Below are 24,243 nucleotides of genomic sequence, written 5' to 3' on the forward strand. Positions count from 1 at the left end.
AAACAAATGGTCAATGCCATATAAAGCAAAGCAAAACAAACACATTTAACAGAGCAACGAGACCAGAAGCCAGAAACTTTCTTCCAGCCAAACAAACGGGCCTTCCAGAGGCATCTTAAAAACCAGGCGGCAACAGCAATGATATTTGGGGGGGAAGGACCACCTGCAGCAACACATCTATACTCTCAATGATATATGTGTTTCAGGTGATAAAAGTGAACTAAAGGCAAGTACCGGCACCTTAAGTTATATCTTGCTGACTGATGTGGTTCATGTGCTCTGTTTCCACAAACTCTCAGAGTAGCTAAACCTTCACCCTTTCCCTAAATTTAAGGAATTGACTCCCCTAAATAACCTCTCCATCCTATTATTTCTTCCATGGGATTCATACATTCAGTGGATGGTACAGTAAATGAGTTGCTTTGCCAGTTTTTGCTGTGGCTTTCACCTTATTTATGCGTTACTGCTGTGTAAGAAGTTACTGTATTTACTTGGAGTGGGGCCGGACTTTGAGCCCTGCCCCTGATGTTGTGACTCCTTCCTTTTTTTTTTTTTAAAGTATTTTTTAAAATATAAAAATACAATATAAATCTTCACTTGCCAAATTATAAGCAGATTTAAAAAACAAATATTTTAAAATACAAACACATATAGCATATAACAAATGCAGAAAATAATCTATTAAACCAATGTAAACAAAGAATATGGTCACACGTGATTACTAAATTTATCATTCCAAAAGTTAATGAATAACAACCACTTCTTAACAAATTCATTTTCAGATATGCCATTTTCATGATCCTTATAACTGGTGCCTTATAATTACAGTATGTCCCAAATCTTATAAGACCACATAGATAGCAGAGGCATTATTTCCCCCCCAGTATATAGCAATTGACATTATCTTCCCTAAATGAAATGAAAGCCTAATGCACAAGCTTCCACTCACGCATAGAGGCTTTATGTGATTCAGACACCAGCAAAACCAAGTGTCCCAGTTGCTCAAGGCTCCTATACATGAGGAGTAGCTTGTACATTGGGCTTTTGTGCCAAACAATGGCGGGCAACATGTGGCTGTTTAAGGAAGGAGACATAATATCAGGGTGGGGCTCAAACATGGCCCCATTCCAAAGCACTCACTGTAACTCGCCCCTCAAGTAATGCATGAATAGGTCATGCATGCAAATTGGTGAGCTCTGAACACATGGTCTACTCATGAACCACATGGATAAAAGCTTGTGAAGTGCCTCAAGTGGCATCTAAGCATCCTTTTAAGTTACCAAAATCGAATAGTTTGATTACAATCCACAGAGCGCTTAACCCAGAGCATGCTCTCACTGAGATCCCATTGTCATTTCTAAGGTTACAGAGTGATACCATAGGGAATGATTTTTTGATAGCAGCTCTTGGGCACAGACCACTGAAAGGTTCTGTGCAACCAGACTTGCATAAATGAATGAGTCTTGTGCAACAGCATCGCTGCAGTGCAGTATGATTCACATTCATCTCAACATCTCTTACACAGGATAAAGTACAAGTTGTGTGTAGTTATTCCTTATACAGGAACAAATATATATCCCACACCAGGAAAAAAGATGTGCTTCAGTATGCATCCATAGCCTTACCATCATCAACTATGTCTTGAGCTGCTACAGAATTGGTGTACACCACTAAATCAGAAAGGTCACGACACAGCTTCATAGTTTTTCTCCGTCGACCCAACCTGCTGAACAACATTAAAAGAAGGGATTTTTCTAAGAAAAGTGGATAGATCTGTCAGCTGCATTCACTATCCTGATACTAAGCCCAGAAAAATCCACTGACTTTTCTTAAACAAGAACAGTTATTTCTTGACTAGAAGGCATGATATATATACTGTATGTCTCCCCTCCCCTTCATACAGACATGCCATTTACTTTTATCCAATAAATCAGTTATATTATTAAATAAAGGCAAGAAGTATAGGAAACGTCTAAAAGACAACAGGGAAGGGACTTTTGGATCTGCAACAAATATATGCTTTACTAGCTTAATGAATTTAGACAGGCAGTATTTTTTGTTATGCCTGTTTCCATCTAAAAACTGAATATGCCCTCCTCCCCCACTTGTAGTACATATTCAGTATTGCTGTTATTTGTTCTAAAATGCAAATACTCCTTACATTCCAGAGAAACTGAACCTTAGCGGATTGCTCAAATTTGCAGGCTGGAAAAAAAGTGACATTACTAACCTGTACAGCTGTCCAGGTTCCTTCCCAGAATAATTTTGTTGAGCATCCTCATCATCAGATGTGCTATGAGATTTGGATCTTGGTTTCGCTGCCTTCTGTTTGAAAAATCAAAATCTGATATAACAGTGTTGTGAACTATACAAAGTTACCTTCTGTCTCTTACATTTACACTGATATCATGCCGTTATTTCATCAAGGAACTCAAGGTAGCATAACATGTAGTTCCCAGGTGGTCCCCCATCCAGGTACTGATCAGACCCAGACCTGCTTAACTTCAGCAAGGAGCCTCATTTGCCTTCAGACCATATGCTGGGCTAGCAGCAGCTTCCCAAAATCTCGATAGGAGTTTTTCCCCACCCCTACTCCCTTAGATCATTCAAGGATTGAACCTGGGATATTTGGCATGTAAATCTGCGGGTTCTTTCACTGAGCTACTGCTTGGTAGATAGTGCCCTAAACATTACAATCGATGTTGTATTCAGTTTACTAATAAAAAGGATTTAATCCAACCTAAGTCCTGTTGATTTGAATGGGAGAGAATTAAGTGCATGCTTAACTCTCCCACTGAATTTGATGGCAAACCATTCTAAATGTTTGCTGGGATCATGCCCAAAGTTAAGGGAATTAAAAGGATTTTCTTGACATCTTGTGAAATCCATTCAGGAGACTTTTTTAAAAAAAATCAAAATCAAATGGAGTACTGTGTACATGCAACATTTTCAGCACAACATCTTTAAATATCTCTGTTATCAGAAGTGCACAAACTCCAAGTATTCTAAAGCTCAGATCATCTAATGATCAATCAGTCTCTTCAGTCATTTACTGCAAAGGCCATTAAGGAGAATATTCATTCTATTTTTCATGCAGATATGGAAAAAATAAGGCAAGTCTAATCAGGATAATTAGCTGAAATTACTACATTATTGAAATATTTTGCAGTCTTCGAAGTGGTTAGTAATTCTGAGTTCTTCAGAGGCTGCATTTTCTAATAAGTATTCTACTGCATAGCATTTGTTCTCTCATCAGTGTGCTGGGAATTTCAATTGTTAATAGTGCCCATTAGCAAATATGAGAGGTGTGTGTGGAACTCATCTGTGAACTGAATGAATAACAATTTGCTTTTAGTTCTTTTTAGTTCCTTGAAAGCCAGAGAATTTTACATACCCTCTCTCTCTCTGTGTGTGTGTGTGTGTGTGTGTGTGTGTGTGTACACTGCCAGCTAAAGTTTAAAGAAATAAACTAAGTTTTATACTGGCCTTATCATATTCAAAAAGAACTGCCAAAACATAGTTGGGTCTACTGCACTCATGCCCTGCTTGTGGGCTTCCCACAAGTGTCTGGTTGGCCACTGTGAAAACAGAATGCTAGATAGGTTTTTGGGCTGATCCAAAGGGCCTCTTCTTATGTTCTTAAAGCTGAATTCCATGCAATGGGACTGCTCCATTTATTTCATGGGTGACCTTGTCAGCCTAACCTACCTTAAGGGGTTGTTGTGAGGATAAAATGGAGAGTGGGAGAATCACATGTACTACTTTGAACTCCTTGGAGGAAAAGCAGGATATAAATGGAAAACTCAAGAAATAAAAACCATGTATCATTCCCCTGCCTCCCATCTCTGTTGTTTTCTTGTGTTTATTTTAGATTGTAAGCCCCTTGAACCTGTCATACCTTTTCTTTGTAAAGCACCATATACACAGATGGTACTATAGAGATAAAATAATGATAACTGTAACAGTTAAAACAATATGTATAGCCTTAGCGCTGCTTACCTTATGTTTACCAAAGTTGCTCATTAGTCTACTGTGAGATTTCTTCCCAGTGTCTTTCATGTCTGAGTTCTGTGGAAACAAGATGAGCAATGAATCCAGTTTCTGTTCTGCTTACTCCCACGTGAACCTGCCTGTCTCTGAAGATCAGCCTGTCCCCAAATCTGGCGCCCTCCAGATGTTTTGGACTACAACTTCCTGCCACCCCAGTCAGCTCAGACTACAATATTTAGCAACAAAGATCTCTTGTCTGTGTACTCCCAATAATTAAGTTATTTGCACGTAATAATTATGTGTTGCCAATAAAGCATTTTATCTGATTTATTAAATACCGCTCGGTTGTAATAAAAAAACCCTAAGTGGTTTACAAATCAATAAAATATAAAAATGTTAAATAAAAGACAAACACCAGTATTTAAAAACATTAAAGTTAATTAAAATCAACAGTGAACAAAAAAATTAAAACTCAAGCCAGCATTCTACATGCCTCAATAGGCTTGCCTAAACAAAAATGTTTTTAGCCGGTGCCAAAAAGAATGCAATGAAGATGTCCGTCTGATGTCAATAGGCAGGCAAGATGAAAATGTAGGTGCTGCTACGCTGACAACATAGAATGAGTATTATGTGGCACTTGCAACAATGCCAGTTCTGCAGATAAAAGTGGTCAAGTGGGCATATATGGGAGTAAGGCGATCCTACAAGTAAACTGGTCCCAAGCTGTAATGGGCTTTATATATTAATAGTAACATCTTGAACTTAGCCAGGTAACAAACTGACAGCCAGTGCAAGGGTGTTACATGCTGACAGGGTCCCATCAGCAACTGTGCTGCAGCATTCTCCACTGACTGCAGTTTCTGGATCAAGTGGAAGAGAAGCCCCACGTAGAGTGCACTGCAGTAATCCAATGTTGAAGTCACTAACGCCTGAACTACCGTGATCAAGCTCTCTCAGTCCAGAAATGGTCATAGCTGTCGTATTAGCTGCGGCTGCTAAAAGGCACTTCTAGCCACTGAAGCTACCCAGGCCTCCAGCGGCAAAGCTGGATCTAGAAGCACCCCCAGACTTCAAGTACACCCTGAGAAATCTGGTTCCCCAATAAAAAGAGGAAATAGAACAGTGGACTCAAATGCTGAAGAGGAATTAGAAAGAAAGTGATCCAAATGGGCAAACATATCAACCCTCATGCTTTTGAAACCCTTAGACAAACAGGGCATTAAAAACATAAAACACAACCCAAAGTCACAGAGACAGGCGCAATGTTTGCTAGGCCACCTGAGATTCACTGTAAGAGTGATCCCCTGGGTCATCAGTTTGATGATCTGTGGCAGGATCCAGTGTCGCTGTCAGAACATCACATCCCTTTATCTCTCTGAAGAGCTGAAAAGAGGCACTGAAATACATTCTCTCAGCTATTCACAGCGCAAGACCTTCCAGTTATATAAATATATGCCTGTAGCAGAAACTTATTTTCCATTAGCTTTTTGTGAAGAACAAGGATTTTTTTTCTTTTTTGGGCTAGTCAAGCCAGACAAACTCAAACCAACATTTCCAGATATTTATTTCCAGTTCAGGATGCAGGTTATACCCTGCGGAATCTCTTTTGAGATGACCGCTCTCCATGAGGAAAATGCATTGGGAGAGTGCAAGTCACTCACACTTTTTCCGCCCCTCCTCTTCAAAACACACCAGCAACTTGTGGATACTTCACATTAAACATCTGTTATAGTTTCTTCTCCCTTGGACATTACCCATCACTAGTGGTGTAGTGGTTAGAGTGTTAGACTACGACCTGGGAGAACAGGGTTCAAATCCCCGCACAGCCCTGAAGCTTGCTGGGTGACCGTGGGCCAGTCACTGCCTCTCAGCCTTAGAGGAAGACAAATGGTAAAACCACCTCTGAATACTGCTTACCATGAAAACCCTATTCATAGGGTCGCCATAAGTCGGGATCGACTTGAAGGCAGTACATTTACATTTAGTTTGACCTAGGCTTGTTTGGTTAGTCTGCAGGCCTAGGACCAGGGTTCAAGTCCCTGCTTGGCCATGAAGCTCACTGGGTGACCTTGGGCCAGTCACAGTCCCTCAGCCTAACCTTCCTCACAGGATTGTTGTGAGGATAAAATGTGGAGGGGGAGAATCAGGTGGGCCACCTTGAGATCCTTGGAGAAAAGGCAGGATATAAACAAAGTAAATAAACAAAAGCAAACAATGTTTTCTGTGTTTCTTTTTTAGACTTGTTTTTATTCATTCAATTTATTCATCACAGTTGTGTTTTTGCATTTAGGGTTGTCCTTAGCCTCCTTGATCTGTCAAGAAAGGCAGGATACAGCCTTGAACTATTCAGTTGCTCAAAACATTGAAAACTCTCCATGTGAGTGGGCGTGGAAGGGACAGAAGAAAAGCAAGGCACTGGGGTCCAACTATCTATTCCTTTATTTAAAAGTCGTTGATAAGAGTCTTTGAGCTTAACTCTTAGGGCTAAAGAAAGGAAAGTCAGCTGCTGGCATCACAAAAGAGAAGACATCAGGACTTTTTTGACAGTCAAAGGAAATCTTCCCCTGCATTTGAAAAGATTCTGTCCCTTAAAGCCCTGCGCCTCTAAAACAGGAAATGCTGGAAAATACTTTTAGCACAACCCTGCAGGATATTAACAACTTTTCATTGAACTTTTAAAGGAAAATGTAAACATTTTAGAAGTTGCTTTGAAAAGACAAACTATAGATGCCACATGATTTCACAAACAATATCCAAATCTCTTTTAATACAACTTTTGCCAATCATTTATTTTTAAAACCTGCATTTATTTAGGTCTGTGATAAAGGTTGCTTGACCTTCTTCATGACAGTGTGTGTGTGTGTGTGAGAGAGAGAGAGAGAGAGAGAGAGAGAGAGGGAGAGGGAGAGGGAGAGGGAGAGGGAGAGGGAGAGAGAGCAGTACCATTCCCATAGCAGGCTATCATCAAGACTGAGGCTGCAATCCAATACAGGTCTACTCAGAAGTAAGCTCCAGAGCTGCCCCTAGGCATCGGGAAGCGGGTCAGTTGCCCCGGGCCCTGTGCTTTGGGGGCCCCCCGCGCTTGGTGATCTGCTCACCAGCCGGCTCCTCCCTCCCTGCCTGCTCGCCTTCGCCAGGCAGGGCGCAGCACTCGCTCGCTCTCTTTCCGCCCAGGACGGGGGCTCGCTTGCCTGCCCGCCCGCCTGCCATGCTGAAGCCGCTGCCGCCACTCCTGCTGCAGTCAGCGAGCGGTCGCCGCCCCGGCGACCGCGAGCTGGGCTGGCAGTTCTGGGACTGGTGCCTGCACACCTACGGCGGCGACTCGGCCAAGACAGTGACCTGGAGCAAATGTGGGGGGCCCCCAACTTTGCTTTTGCCCCGGGCCCTGCACATGCTAAGGGAGGGCCTGGTAAACTCCATTGGGTTCAATGGGACTTACTCCCATGTAACTGTGTATTGGGTTGCAGCCTAAGAATCTAAACAAATAATCAGATTATTCCACTCTATATCAGGAGCAGAGAACCTCAGGCTCAAGGGCCAAATGCAGCCCTCCAGCCCTCTCTATCTGGACCTCAGAACTCTCTCCAGGACACACCCCTCATTGCCTCCACTTTGTACCCCGGGTTTTTGCCTGGCTGGAATGTGTCCTTGAAGTCTGACAATGCCTCTTGCTTGACTGGATGGAAAGGAGTGTGTGTAGAAACTAGCCTACTGTGCAAAGGTAAAACTTACATTTGTTGCTCTGCCCACTTTTGCCTCTGGCCCTATCCATCACTGTCATGTGGCCCTCCGAAGGTTGCCCAGAAGGGAATGTGGCACTCAGGCTGCAAAAGGTTCTCCACTCTTGCTCTATACCCTATTACTGCCTACATGTTGGGAGTACATATGTTGGAACATAAAGCATTGTTGAGGCATGTTAACCAAACTATGTGGGGTAGAAGGTGGCATTGTTAGTGGGGCTGCAGGACACTGCTACCCACAATATGCCCAAACATGGCATCTCTTCTTTCCTTCAAGAAGGGATCCAACATCATTTTCCTTTATCCCCCCCCCCAACTGGCCACTGAAGAGTGGCCACCTCTGATTTTTTTCCTTAAGCAGACTGACCATCTCCCAGTGTTTGGCTGATCTCCTGGAACAGCCAGTCTTCAATCAGATGTATGAGGAGATGGTGAACTCTACACCATAACTTCAACCCCTGGACCACAGTGGCTCATCCACATATTAATGCAGGGCTCTGTGTATCTGACCACTGCTTTGCTTTCTTGGCTTTGGGCAAGCAGTGGAGATGGCAGCAGATGTGATGTTGGGCAGATGTGACAATTCTGCCATCACAGACAAAACTCAATTCAGCCATACAGTCAGAGGAAACCAAGCAGAGTTGCTGAACTTAACACTGGGCTCCTGCCATGAACTGGGCTGGGAACTTCTGACTGATGCTATTGGGTCCCCAGAACAGATAGCTGTCCAGAGCAAGACACAGGGGTGTGGGTTTTTCATTTGTTCAGTCTTGAATGTTAGGCTGAACCTGTGTCAGGCCTTGGCCAAGCTCTGAGAAAGGCCACATGGGGGTGATTCTGAGGCAAATGAACGAGGATCAGAAGAGTCAAGAGTAGTCAACGATAATCCATTTCCAGAGGAGACAAACTAGATAAGGCAAATGGAGTGATGAAAAGGGCTGACTTGCCTGTGAAGGCTTTATATGGCCTTTGTGTCCCAATTGGTCTGTGAGGTCTGCTGACACTGTGTTTGGGCTGGAATTGCAGCCTAGAATACCCTTAATTCACAGAGCCTAATCTGCCTGGCTTGCTGAAGGACCAGAATGACAGTAAAGTGCTGAAGACTGGCTGCTGGGGGCACTGGTTTAAAAAAACCCTTAGCACCATACAAGCTGGAGCACTAGGATGGGACAGGGAGAGTGGTGCTGTGGGTAGATAAGATTTAAACTTGGTTTTAGCTAGCAGACACAATCACATCATTATTATGTATTTTGTGGATTGGTTTTAATGTTGCATTAACGTTGTACTAGCATATAGGAGCTGGATTGTGAGCTGGATCGTGGGCAGCATAGGGAGTGAGGCCGTGAATGTATTCAGGCACTAAGAAGGTATGCATAGCCAACCACCACAGAGAGACATTTGCATGCTTTTGCATTTCAGTCCCTTCAGCACTTGCATCTCTATCGCATGGCAGCTTCCCAAGGCAAAGAAACAGCCATAACTGGTTTGTGAATTCAGGTATTATGGTAAACCACAGTTAATGTAAACAATGGTTCGCAAATCTGCTTCAAATCATGTTTCCCAGTTGGTTTGCACACCATCATGAAACCACTGTTTGTCAATATGGCCATTACGTCACAAGATCTAAATTGAGCCCATATTAACAGATCATCTGTAAGTCACTCCACAATATACCATCAGCCATGAATCACATTAGAAAGCCTTTTAAGTAGAGATCTTATCCCAGTCTGCATCTGCTTTGGAATTGCTTTTTAATATATCTTTAAAGCTGTTTTTTAAAATATATTTTTAAGATGTTTTGTTTTAACATGTTTTTAAAGATGTTTTGTTAATATGTTTTAAAGCCTTTCATTTTTAAGATGGTTCAGAATGCTTTTAGTGTTTTGTTTGCTGCCTTAGGCCCCTTCTGGGAAGAAGAGTGGAATATACATTTAATAAATTAATAAATAAACAAACCTTTGTAAAGGAAAACACTTCTATTTTCCCTAAATACTCTGGTAAGACATGGCCTTTTATAGTAGGTGATTCAAGTGGATTTTCCAGAAAAGAATCCAAATGTAAACTATTATTCTCCTCATCCGGAATGTATAAAATCTACTGCAGATATTTATTTTCATGAAAAAAATAAACGCATAAACAGTTGCGGAAAAGTAGTTTCATTTTTAAAAGTACCTTTGCACGAGACATTTTGTAGATTTTCACCCTGAGATGTTTCTTATGTAAAATGAAGTATGATTATTTCTTTCTACATGGCACATCAGCAATGAGCACTTATCTCACCTCAGCAATGCTAGAGGCAGAAGCACCCAGCGGAATGGGAGAGGGGAGGGGACAGAAATCTTACCTGTTTGAAGTTTACATTTAAACCTTCGTGTGTTGCTTTTAAGAGCGCCCTCACAGTGAAGCTGTCGGGGTCTTCTTTGTCCCTGATCTGAGACTCTTTTAACAAGGATTCAAGCTTCTTCCTTATAAAAGATTCCATCTGGTGCTCAGTGGTGCCATTACTCTGAAATAAATCCGCCAATCCCAATGCAAAATGTTGATTTAAAACAAACAAAAAAAAATCAAATGGAGCACAATAGTTGTTTCCACCCAAGTAAAGTGATTCACCCAACAGGTTCAATTGCCCTTCTTTGCAGTAGAAGAGGCTTAGCATTAAAAAAAATCTTAAATAAAAATAATAATCTCTTCAAGATGCACATTTATTCTAAGATCTTGTCCATGAGAACTCCTGAGGTAGCAACAAAAGCCAGAGTTATTTCCCTTGAAGATTCAGCCCTCCCTTAATATTTCCCTTATAAATTTGGCAGCTATCTCAGGCAATGTCAGCCTTTGCCCTCCAGACTGTTTTGGTCTACAACTCCCATCAGTGCCAGCTAGCCCAGTGCTGATTGGGGCTGATGGGAGTTGTCCAAAACATCTGGAGGGCACCAGGTTGGTGAAGGCTGGGCTATTTTATCTTAGTAGTAAAATCAATTAGTTCTGTGGGATTGATTACTGGAGTTTGCTTGCTTAAACCCAGCAGAATGTGTGTCCATCTATTGTGGATTTTATCTATTGCTAGGTTGGTTTACTGAGTTGTATGGTTTGGCTTATTCTGTCTATTTTCCTGCATATGTCACCTAGAGAACATATTAATTAGTGGATTCATAAAATGCATAACACAAACACACCAACAAACATCAGAACTCCTTTCTAATATGACACAACTGAGACTACCAAGAGTTAAACAGATGGCCATGAGGATTCTGCCCACATACTCAGATATACCAAGGGCCAATAGAGGACTTCACATTCAGCACATACCTACACACAGAGCAAGGAAGCGGGTGCTCTGCAAGGCTTCTCCTTAGTCGCCAATGACACACAGAACATCATTTCCCATCAGGAATCATAGCACTGAACTAAAATGTTACAAGGAATATGTAAGACATGCATGCAGCATGCCGGTGTTTTGAGTACACAAATGAAATTAATGATCATGTTGCATTGGGCTGCAGTTCTGCTGGTGCAAGGGACTTCTGGGTGTGCAGTGGACCTCCAGTCTCCTCCATACCCTCAAAATCAGCTCTAGAGGGTGGGGGAGAGGCTCCAGAGCAGATTTTGGGGGTGCACAGAGGAAAGAGAGGAAATGGAAGTCCTTTTGGATACAACTGATAACATTAGCCTGTTATATTCAGTGACATTATATCTGAAACCTGTTCAGTCCCATGGCCATTATCCTTTTTACACTGGAGCAAGAACATGAGATAGATGGGGAGCGAGTGGCAAAGTGTGAGTTTGCAGAGCCATGTTTCCATCGGCATATTGCTAAAGAGTCACAGACCTTGTTGCCTATGCAGCAGTTCATGGTCTGCTGTGGCTTTTGCTACAGAAAAATAAAATGTTTTCATGCAGAGGCAGTGCCGAGGGGATATAGCTTCTTGGGTCACTGCGTGCTCTTGCTTTGCCCTGTGCTTTGAGCACCCAAAGACAAATAGTCTCTCTGCAGGAGACAATCTCACAGTGGGCACAAAAAGATATGCCAGTGTTGCATAGCATTCTGATCTTCACTGTTTAAAAAGCCTCCCCAAAAAACCCTCCAGTTTTTTTCAAAATGGGAATGTTATCAAGGTTCTTCCATGTCTGTTAAGAATCAATGTATTCATCTGATTTCAAAAGGAGGAACAGTTTGCATCCCTTTATGCATAAATGTCAGACAATGCTGTAGTATGAGTGCCTAATATCGTCAAGGACCCTGTGGTAAAAGTGTTTAAAAGAGAAACAGTATAATGAGCATCTGTTCTCTCTTCCAAATCACATCTGATGGGACCCTGTAGTATCTAAAGCACCAAAGCAATTCTCAAGCCTGCCTGCAAAATTTTTATGTCCCAACAGCTGATGCAAATTAGGAAACCGGGATGTGTGGGAAAGAGTTTGTTTTGCAAATGTCTTGCTAAAACGAAGAGCTCCATTGCGGGCAAGATGAACAGTTAAAAACCAACATTCACACATTCACATGCTGATGTACAAATCACGGGAGTCACCTCTGCTACTGCCAGCTCCTAGGCTGACCAACTCTCTACCAGACTATTAAAGATATACAGTATCATGTAGAAATCTTCTGAACCAGTCAAGTATGACTTCTTCTGGGCTGGAACAAAACTGTTCATGACTGAGCAGCCTTGCTGAACTGCAACCGAGTGCAAGAAATTAAAAATCCATTCCCATTCCGAAACAAAAGTGTGAAAACACAAATGGAAAACAACAAGAGGAAAAGAGAAGAGAATGCCTAAGAGGAACCCCCCTCACATTAAAAGTGCAGGCCACAGAAGCAAATAACAAATACGGAATGCAGCAGGGAAATGAGGCAAATCCTTAGGAGCCAGTTATATATACATATATTTAAAAGTAGCCTTGCATTTATTATTTATTTATTAATTATTGGGTTGGATCCAGAGCTCCTATGAGCAGAGTTCCACTGATAGGACACTCATATCCATGAAAGGGGAAATGCAGTTTACATTGATTCTTGCTCGCCAGTGCAGCATTTAAATCTCTCAAAAATCTGCTCTGGAGGATGGGAGACCCAATGGAACATCACTGGAGATGGTACACTGGGCTGCGTGGGGGGGGGGCAGGATCAGCAAAAATTGTCTTCTTCCACCCCTCTCCCGCAGAAGGAGTCTCTGCTAGACCTAAGTCCCTTCCACAAATGGAAAGACAATTTGCAAATTGTTCGTTCACAGGACAATCTGGATCCAAACCATGATGAATCAGTACTGTTCTTACAGCAGCATCCACACACATGGCACTTTACAGAGTTTCATAAAAGACAGACCCCTGCCCCAGGGAACTTAAAATCTACGTAAGTTAGAATGTCAACATATGGAGCTGAGAAGACGACCCACATCACTGGCCACGGAGGTTCAGAAACGTACCACAGCAGTGTGGGATCTCACCATAGGGAAACATTTCCCACACCACTCTGGTAAGAGGGAGTGGGGCTATTATCGTATGGTCCAGGGTCTTGGATGTCTGAAACGTAATATGCAGTTTATATTTCAGTTTAAGCTGTATGTGAAATGCAGGTTTACGCAACTGTTAGAAGAACAGCTCTTGGAAAAACAGTTTTACACACTTACATAAGAGAGCTTTAACTTGCAGTCGTCTTCAATTTCATCCGCGCTGTCTTCATCAGAAACCTCCCCTTCTTCAGCATCTGCACCAAGGCTATAGGGGAGCTTTTTACCCTAAAAGTGAGCATTACGGTATTGCTGTGTTGATTTGACATTCAAATCCAGTAAACCTTTATTATACAGTAAAAATATTTCCTTACAATAAAGATATCAAAGGCATCCAAAGACATTAATAACAATTCTATGAAATATATTAGCACCACATAATTCCCTATATTTTTGATGTTTAAGCTGTGAGTGCAACACACACACACACAAGGAGCATCAGCAAGCTTGGAGGATCCCAATATTTTCAGGAGTACAATCAATCTTTTTGGATGGGGAAATCCCCCAAACAGGGGGATCCCCAAACGGTGTTGACTGAGCATGCTCAGTGGCCATAGAATGTTAAATGACTGTTGGTGGGTGGGGAGAAGGGGGAATAGAAACTTGGGAGGGAAAATGGACTACAGCAGCTGGAATCCAGAACAGCAGGACTCTACACTGCAACATTTTTGTTACAGATCCCACTTGTATAAAATTATCATGATTGCAGAAATTACTACTAGTTGCTCCATCAGAAAAAATTCATGATGGAATAATTAATACATATGCATTTCCTGTCTTCATTCTGCCACCCTTTAAATAAGATAACCACAGTCTTCTATTCTCAAGGTTAAACATAACCAAATCCTTCAGGTTTTCCTCATGTTATGCACCAAATGAATAATTCCGCAACCTTGAAGCTCTCTAATCATCATCACTGTATAATGCAAGTAAAATACATGATGCTTTACAAAAAGTCTAGTGCCTGCCCTGAGGATCTTGCAGCCTTGTAATTTCTCAAAATGTTATTCAACCTCCAGTACCTACAACCAAATACATGTGATCTTAGTAATGCTGAGTAGGCCAAGCATGTTTAATTCGTGAGCTTTGGAAATGATGGTCCTGTAAACATGACCATATGGCTTCTTTGTAGCAAAGTGTCATACTGGCCACCATGAGGAAGAAATCGGAAGCTTCTGTTTTTGATTAATCACAGTTTAGCTTTAAGTCTGAACCCTAAACTGTGGTTAATCATAACTATGGTTAGTGAAAACAAGCTAGTTTCATAAACCATGGTTTAAAGTTGGCTTGTTTCCACTAACCATAAGTAAGATTAACCTTTGTCTGTTCCCCCCCCCAATGCACAGGAGTTGGGGGGGCAGGGGGAGTGCAAGGACTCAAGGTTCATTGTTGCTAAACTGCTAAATTACAATGTAGTGTTATATCTGAACTGGCTAATTGTTGACTGATGATTCAGCCTTGAATTCACTGTTGTTCTACAACTGTCCTGAAGTGCTGCTTTCTCATCTGTTATCCTCCACCTCAGAGCTGAGCTACATGTTCTCAGAGAGCATGTGATACAATTCTTTCCTGGACTGTAATTACTTCAGACTGTATGTAGAACAGTGCATATTCAATGCTTCCTCTACAAACAAAAACAAAAATCCTTCCTCTACACAAAATTAGCGTGTTGGTGAGAAGACTAGGCTGACAGATACACTAGCTTTCCATAAGCAAAATGAATATTCCCCAGAGTCAAAACAGCCATATGATGTCACTTCACCCTGAAGTGGTACAGTCTTGGACGGCTGAACAATGTAACTATTCAGAACATGCAAACACCTTCATAGAAATTTGCCTCACTTCTTAGTAATTTATCTCCAATACTTCACAGCTTATTCTTTCCTATACATCATGCTTTATTATTGTTGAATTTTGTTACTATCTGTCAAGTTCTCCAGTCTATTAAACATAGGTTGCAAAATCTCCTAAAACTGTTTGCAATCCCACCGAGGTTTGCATGACCCATGCAGTTATTATGCATACACTCTGCCATTTCATTCAAGGAATTAAGAACTGGGACAGGGCTGGATCCTGCAGTGTCCCCTGCAGAATGTTGCTGATCTAACTTTCCAATCTGGTGTTAATTCAGAAAATCATGGTTTCAATGTGAAGCTCCATTTAAAAAAAAAAAAAATTTAATGCTGAGTTAGTGTGTGACATTCATAGTACTTCAACACAAAGGTTTCCTTGGATGCACTAAATCAGCAGATTTGCCGGTGTTCCGGCTTCTGATAGATATGTACTAAGGATTGCTGACATTTTTGTAAATGAGCATCTTAAGCCTTTTAGACACAAATAGGTCAGAACAGGCCTGCAATCTCAAAAGCAGATAATCATGCTGGTTCCATGTAGTGTGATATCACTTTATATAATGCAGTACATGCTTTGGTAGTATTTTGATACCAGCTTGTCATTATCACGTAACAATGACAAACAGAATGCCTCCCATACACATTTTGAATGACTTCACTGTCTATATCAGGAGTAGCCAATGTGGTGCCCCTCAAATGTTGCTGGATTTCAGCTCCCATCTGCCTCAGCCAGGATGGCCAATGGCCAGAGATAATGAGAGCTGAAGTCCAACTGGCCATTGGAGGAGGAATATAGGGCTGTAGCTTAATGGTAGAACATCAGCCTAGCATGCAGATGGTCCCAGGTTCAATCCCTGGCATATCCAGGTAGAGCTAGAAGAGAACCCTACCTGAAATCCTGGAAAGCCGCTGCCAGTCAGTGTGTCTGATTCAGTGTAAGGCAGGTTTCAATGTTGCTTTGTGTTCTATGGGAAGCACCACGTTGGTTACCCTTGACCTATGATCTTTCAGTTCCACTGGCTGAAAAATGCTCAACTCTACTCTCTCTGGCCCTAATGCACACATAATGCCGAACCATTTATTTTCATTAACTATGGTTAAGCATTACATCTGAATATCCAAACCATTGTTAAGATTGGCTACAAATAAGGCTATAAGTCAGATGAAGCAGTTTGTGTTAATCATGGGTTGCTCAGTACAGGCTACGGATGGAATTCTAACCCCTCTTATCTGAGAGTAAGCCTCACTGAATTCAATAGGACTTAGCAGACATGGTTAGGATTGCATTGCTAACACTGCAATCTGTGCTTGTTTACTCAGGACTAAATGGGAAGGGCCACAGCTCAGTGTTTAGAATGCATCCTTTACATGCAAAAGCTCCAGAGTGGTGTCTCCAAGTGGGCTGGGAAAGGCTCCTGTCTGAAACCTTGGAGAACTACTGCCAGTGAGTGTGCACAGTACTGAGCTAGATAGGCCAGTGGTCTGACTTGATACAAGGCATCTTTCTCCAAATTCCATTTTGTCCAAGAGGACTTAAAAAGTGTGTTCAGAACTTCAGTCTCCAAGCAGTTTTCCACCTCATCCTTACCTCTGCAGTAAACAGGTTTTGCTATTGTGTCCCTATGCACACTTTACAGAGAGTCCCGAGCTAAACAGTAGTTTCACTCTACTTTGGGAATCGTAACCATGGTTAAGCATCAGGTGCACACCAACCCTTATATATTTAATTTTAGGCTACTGTAATTTGATAACAGACTGGCAACAACATGAACCCCGGAGTTGACGAGGACAAACAAAGGCACACGTATTCGGGACATCTGAAGGATACAAAGATAGAAATGCTATACAGCTGTGACTGAATATTCCAGGGTCCTCATATTTCTTATGTACAGGATGACAGGATCAGATTTATATATGTTTTTAATAATGTTTTTAACCCTTTTTTAAGGTTGTTTTTTAACGTTTTTAATGCTGTTTTGTTTTAATGTATTTTAATATCTGTTTTTATGGTGTTTTAAAGTGTCTTAGTGCTTTGTTTGCTGCCCTGGGCTCCTGCTGGAAGGAAGGGCGGGATACAAATTAAATAATTAAATAATAAATAAATAAATAATAAATATATTTTTAAAAAACCACCCCAGGGCTTGACAGCCTATATAACAAAACCTTCACGACAGCAAATTATTTGACAGGGAAAATTCATGTAGAGATGGGCTACTTAGTGGACTCCCTTCCCCCAAACGCTATCAAAAACAGGTTTTCAAATGCCTAAGCAATGCTTTTCTATTGGCATGCCTTTGTGCAAAAAGGGCCTGTGGCTGTTCCATGCTCACATTTGGCAGGCTATTCTGCGCTGGTGTATGAGAAGGTTAAAGCTGACACCCTGTTGCAGCTTTTGAATCAGAAGCAGTAAAGAGACAAGAAGTAATGATCACTTTGGACAACCCACATGGGCAATGAAGAAGAGAGGCCTGTTAGAAAGCTGCACCAAGCATGTGTAGGTATGCAATTCATTGCTGAAACACACATATCTTCCTAGGGAATATTTGCTATTAACACAATGGGCAGTATTCAACTCATTTTTTGCACAAGTGCTAGAGTTAATGCTTATCATAATGGGTACTTTCCCCCCTCTCCCTCCAGACGCACCTTGCGCTCTTGAGGATTGGAGGCACACAGGGGGAGGAGAGGGGTGAACTGTTGCTTTGAGCAAGGAGGAATCCTTGCACTGATGAAACAATTGCCTTACCACTATGTTGAATACAACCCAATAATCTATTTTGTTTTATTTGGGCCACATTCACACTGTACATTTATTCCACTATTATTCCATTTTAAACAGTCATGGTTTCCCCCCCAAAGAATTCTGGGAAGTGTAGTTTGTGAAGGATACCGAGAGTTGTTAGGAAAGTCATAGTCCCCTTATAGGCCAGCAATTCCCAGAGTTCTCTGGGGAAAAGGACTGACTGTTTAACTACTTGGGGAATTGTAGCTGTGTGAGGAGAATAGGGGTCTCCTAGCAACTCTCAGCACCCTTCACAAACTACACTTCCTAGGATTCTTTGAGGGAAACCATGACTGTTTAAAGTGGAATCATAGTGGAATAAATGTACAGTGTGAATGTGGCCTTTAAAAAAAACCCTTTATTTGTATTCCCAATTCTTCCGGGGATCTCAAGGTGGCTTCTTAACCACATAACAACCCTTTGAGGTAGGTCAGACTAATTCCGGGATGTGGAACCTGTGTTCTGACAGCTTCCATTAGCTCCAAGCAGCATGGCAAGGGATAATGGGAACTGTTGTCCAACAATATCTAAAGGGTCACAGGTTCCCCATCCATGCACTGATTTGCCAAAAGCCACTCTGGGGTCAGCTCTACAGTGAGCTTACTGCATCCAAAGAAACTCTCCAGCTTAGCAGTTCCTGAACTTCTGATAGCAGAGGTGCACTTGTTCTGAATTAAAAACTGCAGGGCATTTCTGGGTAGGCTTATGCTTACTCTTAGGAGTGTGTGGGAGCAAGTATTGATGCCATCAGAGAGACACCACCACCCACAACACATATTTCTGCAAGAGTCACTGTTCTATGTTTGACTAGAAGGAGAAAGACTCAGAGCAGTTACTCAAGCATCCGGAAGCTTCTCCTTAGGGCAAGTAATTATTCTGCGGCATGGAAAATGAGTCATATAAGGAAAAGTTGAAAGAACTGAGTATGTTTAAAACCTGGAGAAGGAGCGACTGAGACATGATAGCACTTAATGAAGAGCCTTCATCTAGGTGGCCCTCCAGATGTTGGCACCCAGCTTCCGCTTCCATCAGCCCCAGCCAGAATGGCCAATAGTCAAGGATGATGGGCATTACAGTCCCAGCAACATCTGGAGGGCCAAAACCCAGCTACCCCTGACCCAGCAGATGATTTTGTTCTCTGTTGCCTCAGGGAACAGGCCTACATTGAATGGGCTTAGGTGACAGGAGGGTACGTTTCGGTCGAACTTTCCGACAGTAAAAGCAGGAATCAGTTTTGCAGAGGGGTTATTGGGCTCTTCCATGCAGGAAGTCCTCAACAGCCATCGACTGAGGATGCTCTAAGTGATAGATTTCCTGCATCAAGCAGGGCATTGGACTAGACAGCCTGCAAAGCCTCCTCCAACTCTCTGTTTCTATTTCTGCAGTGACTACTCACCCTGATGACTATGCTGACTCTGACGTCCACTGTCGGAGGCAGTATATATAGATATATAGAATCATAGAGTTGGAAGGGACCTATAAGGCCATCCAGAGCTTGGAAAAGTTACTTTTTTGAACTACAACTCCCATCAGCCCCAGCCAGCATGGCCACTGGATTGGGCTGATGGGAGTTGTCGTTCAAAAAAGTAACTTTTCCAAGCTCTGTCTGGCCATCAAGTCCAACCCTGTGCTCAGTGCAGGAATCCAAATTAAAATATACCCAACAGGTGGCTGTCCAGCTGCCTCTTGAAGGCCTCCAGTGTTGGAGAGCCCACCACCTCCCTAGGTCATTGGTTCTGCTTCTGAATACTAGTTGCTGGAAACTATAGGAGAGTGCTCCTGCACTCAGGTCCTGCATGTGGGCTCCTCACAGGCATCTGGTTGGCCACGGTGAGAACAGGATGCTGTAATAGATGGGCCACTGGCCTGATCCAGGAGACTCTGTTCTTATGATACAATTACGCTCCAACTGGACACAGGCCAGAATGATCCAACTGCACTGCAGGTGAGTGATCTTGGTGATTGCATCGTGTGTTTTTTGTATGTATTTTTTGTTTAAAAGATATTTCTTTCATTTTGTTACTTAAAATGCGGACTTTTATTATTGCTTGTAGCAATACAAGCATTGTTTAGTTTTGAAAGTGGGATTTGTATTCTATTTCTTATCTTGATTCTTGCATTAATTCCTTTTTGTTGGGATTTGTAAACTGCTTGGAGGTTTCTGTTGAAATACGAAGCGGTATATAAATTAAGCAAATGAACAAATGAATGAACAAATGATTTGTCCCCAGCAAAGGATTGCAAGAAGGGAAGAGCAACTGAATTATCAGCCTACCTACCCGCACCTACCTATGAATAATTTGCACCGCAATGTGTTTTTGATCAATATCTCTGATTTAAGATACTCACTTGGAAGGAATTGCTACTTGCCCAAATCAAGTGGCTAACTGCAAGACTGCTGTACAGAGTACTTGCAAGTTATTTCATTTTATTTATCTATTTATTTATTGTATTTGTATAGCGCCCCATAGCCGAAGCTCTCTTTCATCCTTTATACACCCAGCATTTATCTTTTCACTTGGACTTTTCTTTGAAGCAACAGTTTTTGGTCACTTAATAGTGGCGTGCAGGAGTGACTTACTAGATCAATAATGCTATTCAAAGCAACAAAATCTTCCTTGCAGGAGCAGATTAACTGTGTTATTTGGGACTGTCTTATTAAAAAAAGGTCTGACTGAGATTGATGGTCAGGAAATTAAATGCACATACTGCAAAGTGAACTCACCTGTCTCACAGATTTTGATTAGTACTAAAGACTGATAAGAACAGAATTGTTCTACAAAGGATGCTCTTCTCGCATCATTTGATCACTACTGCAATGCCATTTGTTGAAACCAGAAGCAGGAGGAAATAAAAATGCAGCAGGTCACACTCAGGAAGTAGAAGGCTGTCCAGAGACTAACCACACACACAAAAAAGTGTTGGCAACATTCCAGGAATGCCTTTGACAAGATTAAACAGGTGTGCCACCTCAGTCCATCTTTGGCATGGTCAAACCTGCCCATGGTTACACTTATCACTTGGATCCCAAGTATCCGAAAAAATGCCTCCTTCCCTACAGAGCTTCTCAGGTTTTGAGATTGGCAGAAGGGCCCCCTCTTGAGGTTTGGGGTGGTGGTGGCATTCTCTGTGGCAGCCCCTAAGTTGTGGAATTTCCTCCCCACAGAGGTGCGTCTGGCACCTTCACTGTTTAGCTTTTGTCATATGCTGAAGATGCATCTCTTCTCCCTGGCTTTTGACACTTGAGATGTATACTTTTAGGACCCTCTCTAGGTGTGATTGTACTTTGTTTTAAACTGTTTCTAATAATGTATTATATATTGTTGTGACCTGCCCAAGGACCTTCGGGTAAAGGGCGAGTAGTAGTAGTAGTAATACACTAGGTACATCAGAACTGGACTAGCATAATGGGGCTGCCCTTGAAAACCACCCAGAAACTTCTGTTGGTGTAGAATGCCATGGCCAAGATTTTGAGCAGAGCCAAATGGTAGGATCGTGTCACCCCATTATTGTATCAGCTCCACTGGCTACTGGTTCATTTCAAGGTGCTATTAAAGGTGTCGATTATTAGCTCTAAAGCTCTAAATCAAGTGTGGGGAACCTGTGGTCCTCCAGATGTTGCTAAACTACAACGCCCCATCAGCCCCAGCAAGCATGACCAATGGGCAAGGATGATGTAGATGAGCACCATCTAGTGGGCCAAAGGTTCCCCGTACCTGCTCTAAACCTCTTGGGAACAAGGTATTTGAGAGACTGTCTCCTCCCATGTGAATCTGCCCATCTTTCAAGATCAACTGATGCAACCCTCTTATGTGTGTCAACACTTACTAAGGTATGATGAGTGGTTATGTGTGAGGACCTTTTCAGTGGCAGCACCTTGTATGTAAAACTCCTTGCCCCAAGAACCAAGATGATGTTCCTCTTTGCTGGTGTTCTGCTGGTGTCAGAACTTTTCTCTTTCAGTGACTTTTAACTCTGTCGCTGCTTAGCATTATTGTTTGCCAATTAGCTCTCAGAGTTCTTTTTATGTTGCTTTTAGTTCAGTCCCATTGTTTATTTCATGATTTTACTTATGTGGATTATTGGTTATCTTTACTTCTTACATTGATTGCTAGATTTTGATAACCGTTTTGATTGCCTCTGTAGGAGAGGGAAAGCATGCTTTTTAAAAAAATGCACAAACACTGTGACGTGTAGTTTGATCCTTAAAGGTAGTTTAGATACAGCGCCCAGTGGTGAGTGACAGCCATGTCTTTATTTTGCAGGTCTTCCAGTCTCTTGTCAAGGACACTATCCTTGGTTCCTTTGGACTTTCCCAATATCCAGTAAGTCAGGGGTAAGGAACCTCTTCCCCTCCAGATGTTGCTGGGCTACAAACCCCATCATCCATACCCACTGGCCATGCTAACTGGGACTGATGGAAGTTGGACTGCAGCAACATCTGGAGGGCCTCAGGTTCCCACCCCCGCCGTAAGAAACATCACTCCTTAAGCAATGGAACAGGCTATAAAGCTGTGGCAGGCACTCAAAACTAAAAAAAAGTAAAAATTAGGCCACCCAAGCATCTGTCCTCAGTAAATATATTCTGGAATCTCACAGACTTATTGAGGTCAATACACCACAATTTCTGCACAGGAGCTGATTTGAACTTCAACATTTCACTGTGCATATCTTTATTAAAATTTACTTCTTAAGTCAGTTGAGGTTGCTCATGTGAGTAAAACGTGTGATTTCAGGACCTAAACATTGTATGTGGCATCTACTCTCTCCTGTTCTTAAGTCAGTTGAAGGTATCGTTTATAAGATTTTGTAAAAGTAGAAGGAAGAGCATGCTCTAAAGATTAAATGAAGATGTTGCTACAAGTCCAGGTGGTTTGGGGCTGTAGAAAGAGACTAGAAGCGCCACTGCTTTAGGTCATCAAAGTGGGGATAGGACAGAACTTGGAAACAAGCAAACAGAAACAAATAGCTGTATGGGGAAATTACAAAAGGAAAAGCCATTTAGAGAAAAGCACAATGTTCAGGTGGATGCCATCCAGAGCCAGTGATTTGTCAGTTTTTATTTTCTTCTATTAAGCCTAGAACTTCATCTCTAGTCACCACTATTTGCCTCAATTCCTTAGACTCCTTCTTGCAAAAGTTAGTTCAGGCACTAGGATCTGCCCTATATCCTTCACTTTGAAGACAGATGCCAAGAATTCATTTAGCTTCTCTGCAATCTCCTTATCCTGCTTTAGCACACGTTTGATCCTTTTGTCATCCAAGGGTCCAACCACTTCCCTAGATGGTCTCCTGCTTTGAATGTATTTAAAGAATTTTTTGTTGTTGGTTTTTATGTTTTTACCTATGTGCTCCTCAAATTCTTTTCCTTTTCATCCCTTATTTTCTTCTTGCAATTCTTTTGCCTGAGTTTTTATTCTCCTCATTTGGACAAGACTTCCATTTTTGAAAGAAGCCTTCTTGCCTCTGACAGCTTCTTTGACTCTGCTTAACCATGCTGGCATCCTCTTGGCCCTGCTGGTACCTTTACTGATCTGCAGTATACATTCCAGTTGAACTTCTATTATTGTGTTTTTAAACAATTCCCAAGCATTTTGGACTGATTTGACCTTCTGGACTTTGCCTTTCAAACTTCTTTTTACCAGTCCCCTCATTTGGGAGATGTTTCCTCTTTTGAAGTCAAATGTGACTGTGTTGGGTTTTTTTGGGCAATTGGCTATTTACATATATGTTTAATTTAATAACACTGTGGTCACTGCTCCCAATCTGCTTGACAATACTTACATCTCGCACCAGGTCCTGGGCCACATTTAAGATTAAGTCCAAGGTCACCATCCCTCTGGTAGATTCCATGACCAACTGTTCTAGGGCACAGTGACTTAGGGTATCTAGAAATTTTACCTCTTTGTCATGACTGGAACACATGTGTAGCCAGTCTGTATCAGGGTAGTTGAAGTCACCCATTACTATAACGTTTCCTAGTTTGGATGCTTCCTTGATTCATTTTTCATCTCAAGATCTCCCTGAGCATTTTGATCGGGGGATGATAGAACATCCCCAGTACTAAACTACTCTTGAAGTATGGTATCACCACCCACAATGATTCTGTGGAGGGGTCTGCCTCTTTTGGGGTTTCTAGCTTGCTGGATTCAATGCCCTCTTTCATGTATAGACTGAGACCACCTCCAATACACCCTTCCCTGTCCTTCTGATATAGTTTATATCCAGGGATAACTGTGTCCCACTGGTTTTCTCTGTTCCACCAGGCTTCCATTATGCTCACTATACCACTGCTGTCCTCTAAGACCAAGCACTCCAGCTCTCCCATCTTGGCTTGGAAGCTTCTACCATTAGCATATAAACACATATACAGG

General features: G+C 42.0%; 1 protein-coding gene across 10 annotated transcripts in view; it reads right to left on the bottom strand.

The window, feature by feature from the left end:
* The window catches only part of PLCH1 (phospholipase C eta 1), a 199,378-nt gene that overhangs the window by 44,088 nt on the left and 131,047 nt on the right, over positions 1–24,243 (bottom strand). For 7 of the 10 annotated variants that reach the window (XM_061637103.1, XM_061637109.1, XM_061637107.1 and 4 more), the window contains 5 exons: positions 13,355–13,462; positions 10,075–10,236; positions 4,000–4,068; positions 2,231–2,325; positions 1,626–1,726 (listed from right to left, as the gene is read on the bottom strand). In XM_061637103.1, the coding sequence (XP_061493087.1) occupies positions 1,626–1,726; positions 2,231–2,325; positions 4,000–4,068; positions 10,075–10,236; positions 13,355–13,462 (535 nt within the window). The remainder of the gene's footprint in view (positions 1–1,625; positions 1,727–2,230; positions 2,326–3,999; positions 4,069–10,074; positions 10,237–13,354; positions 13,463–24,243) is intronic. The other 3 variants (XM_061637110.1, XM_061637108.1, XM_061637105.1) reach the window with 1 other exon arrangement.

This window comes from Rhineura floridana, chromosome 7, assembly GCF_030035675.1.
Source record: "Rhineura floridana isolate rRhiFlo1 chromosome 7, rRhiFlo1.hap2, whole genome shotgun sequence".
Taxonomy (NCBI): Eukaryota; Metazoa; Chordata; class Lepidosauria; order Squamata; family Rhineuridae; genus Rhineura; species Rhineura floridana.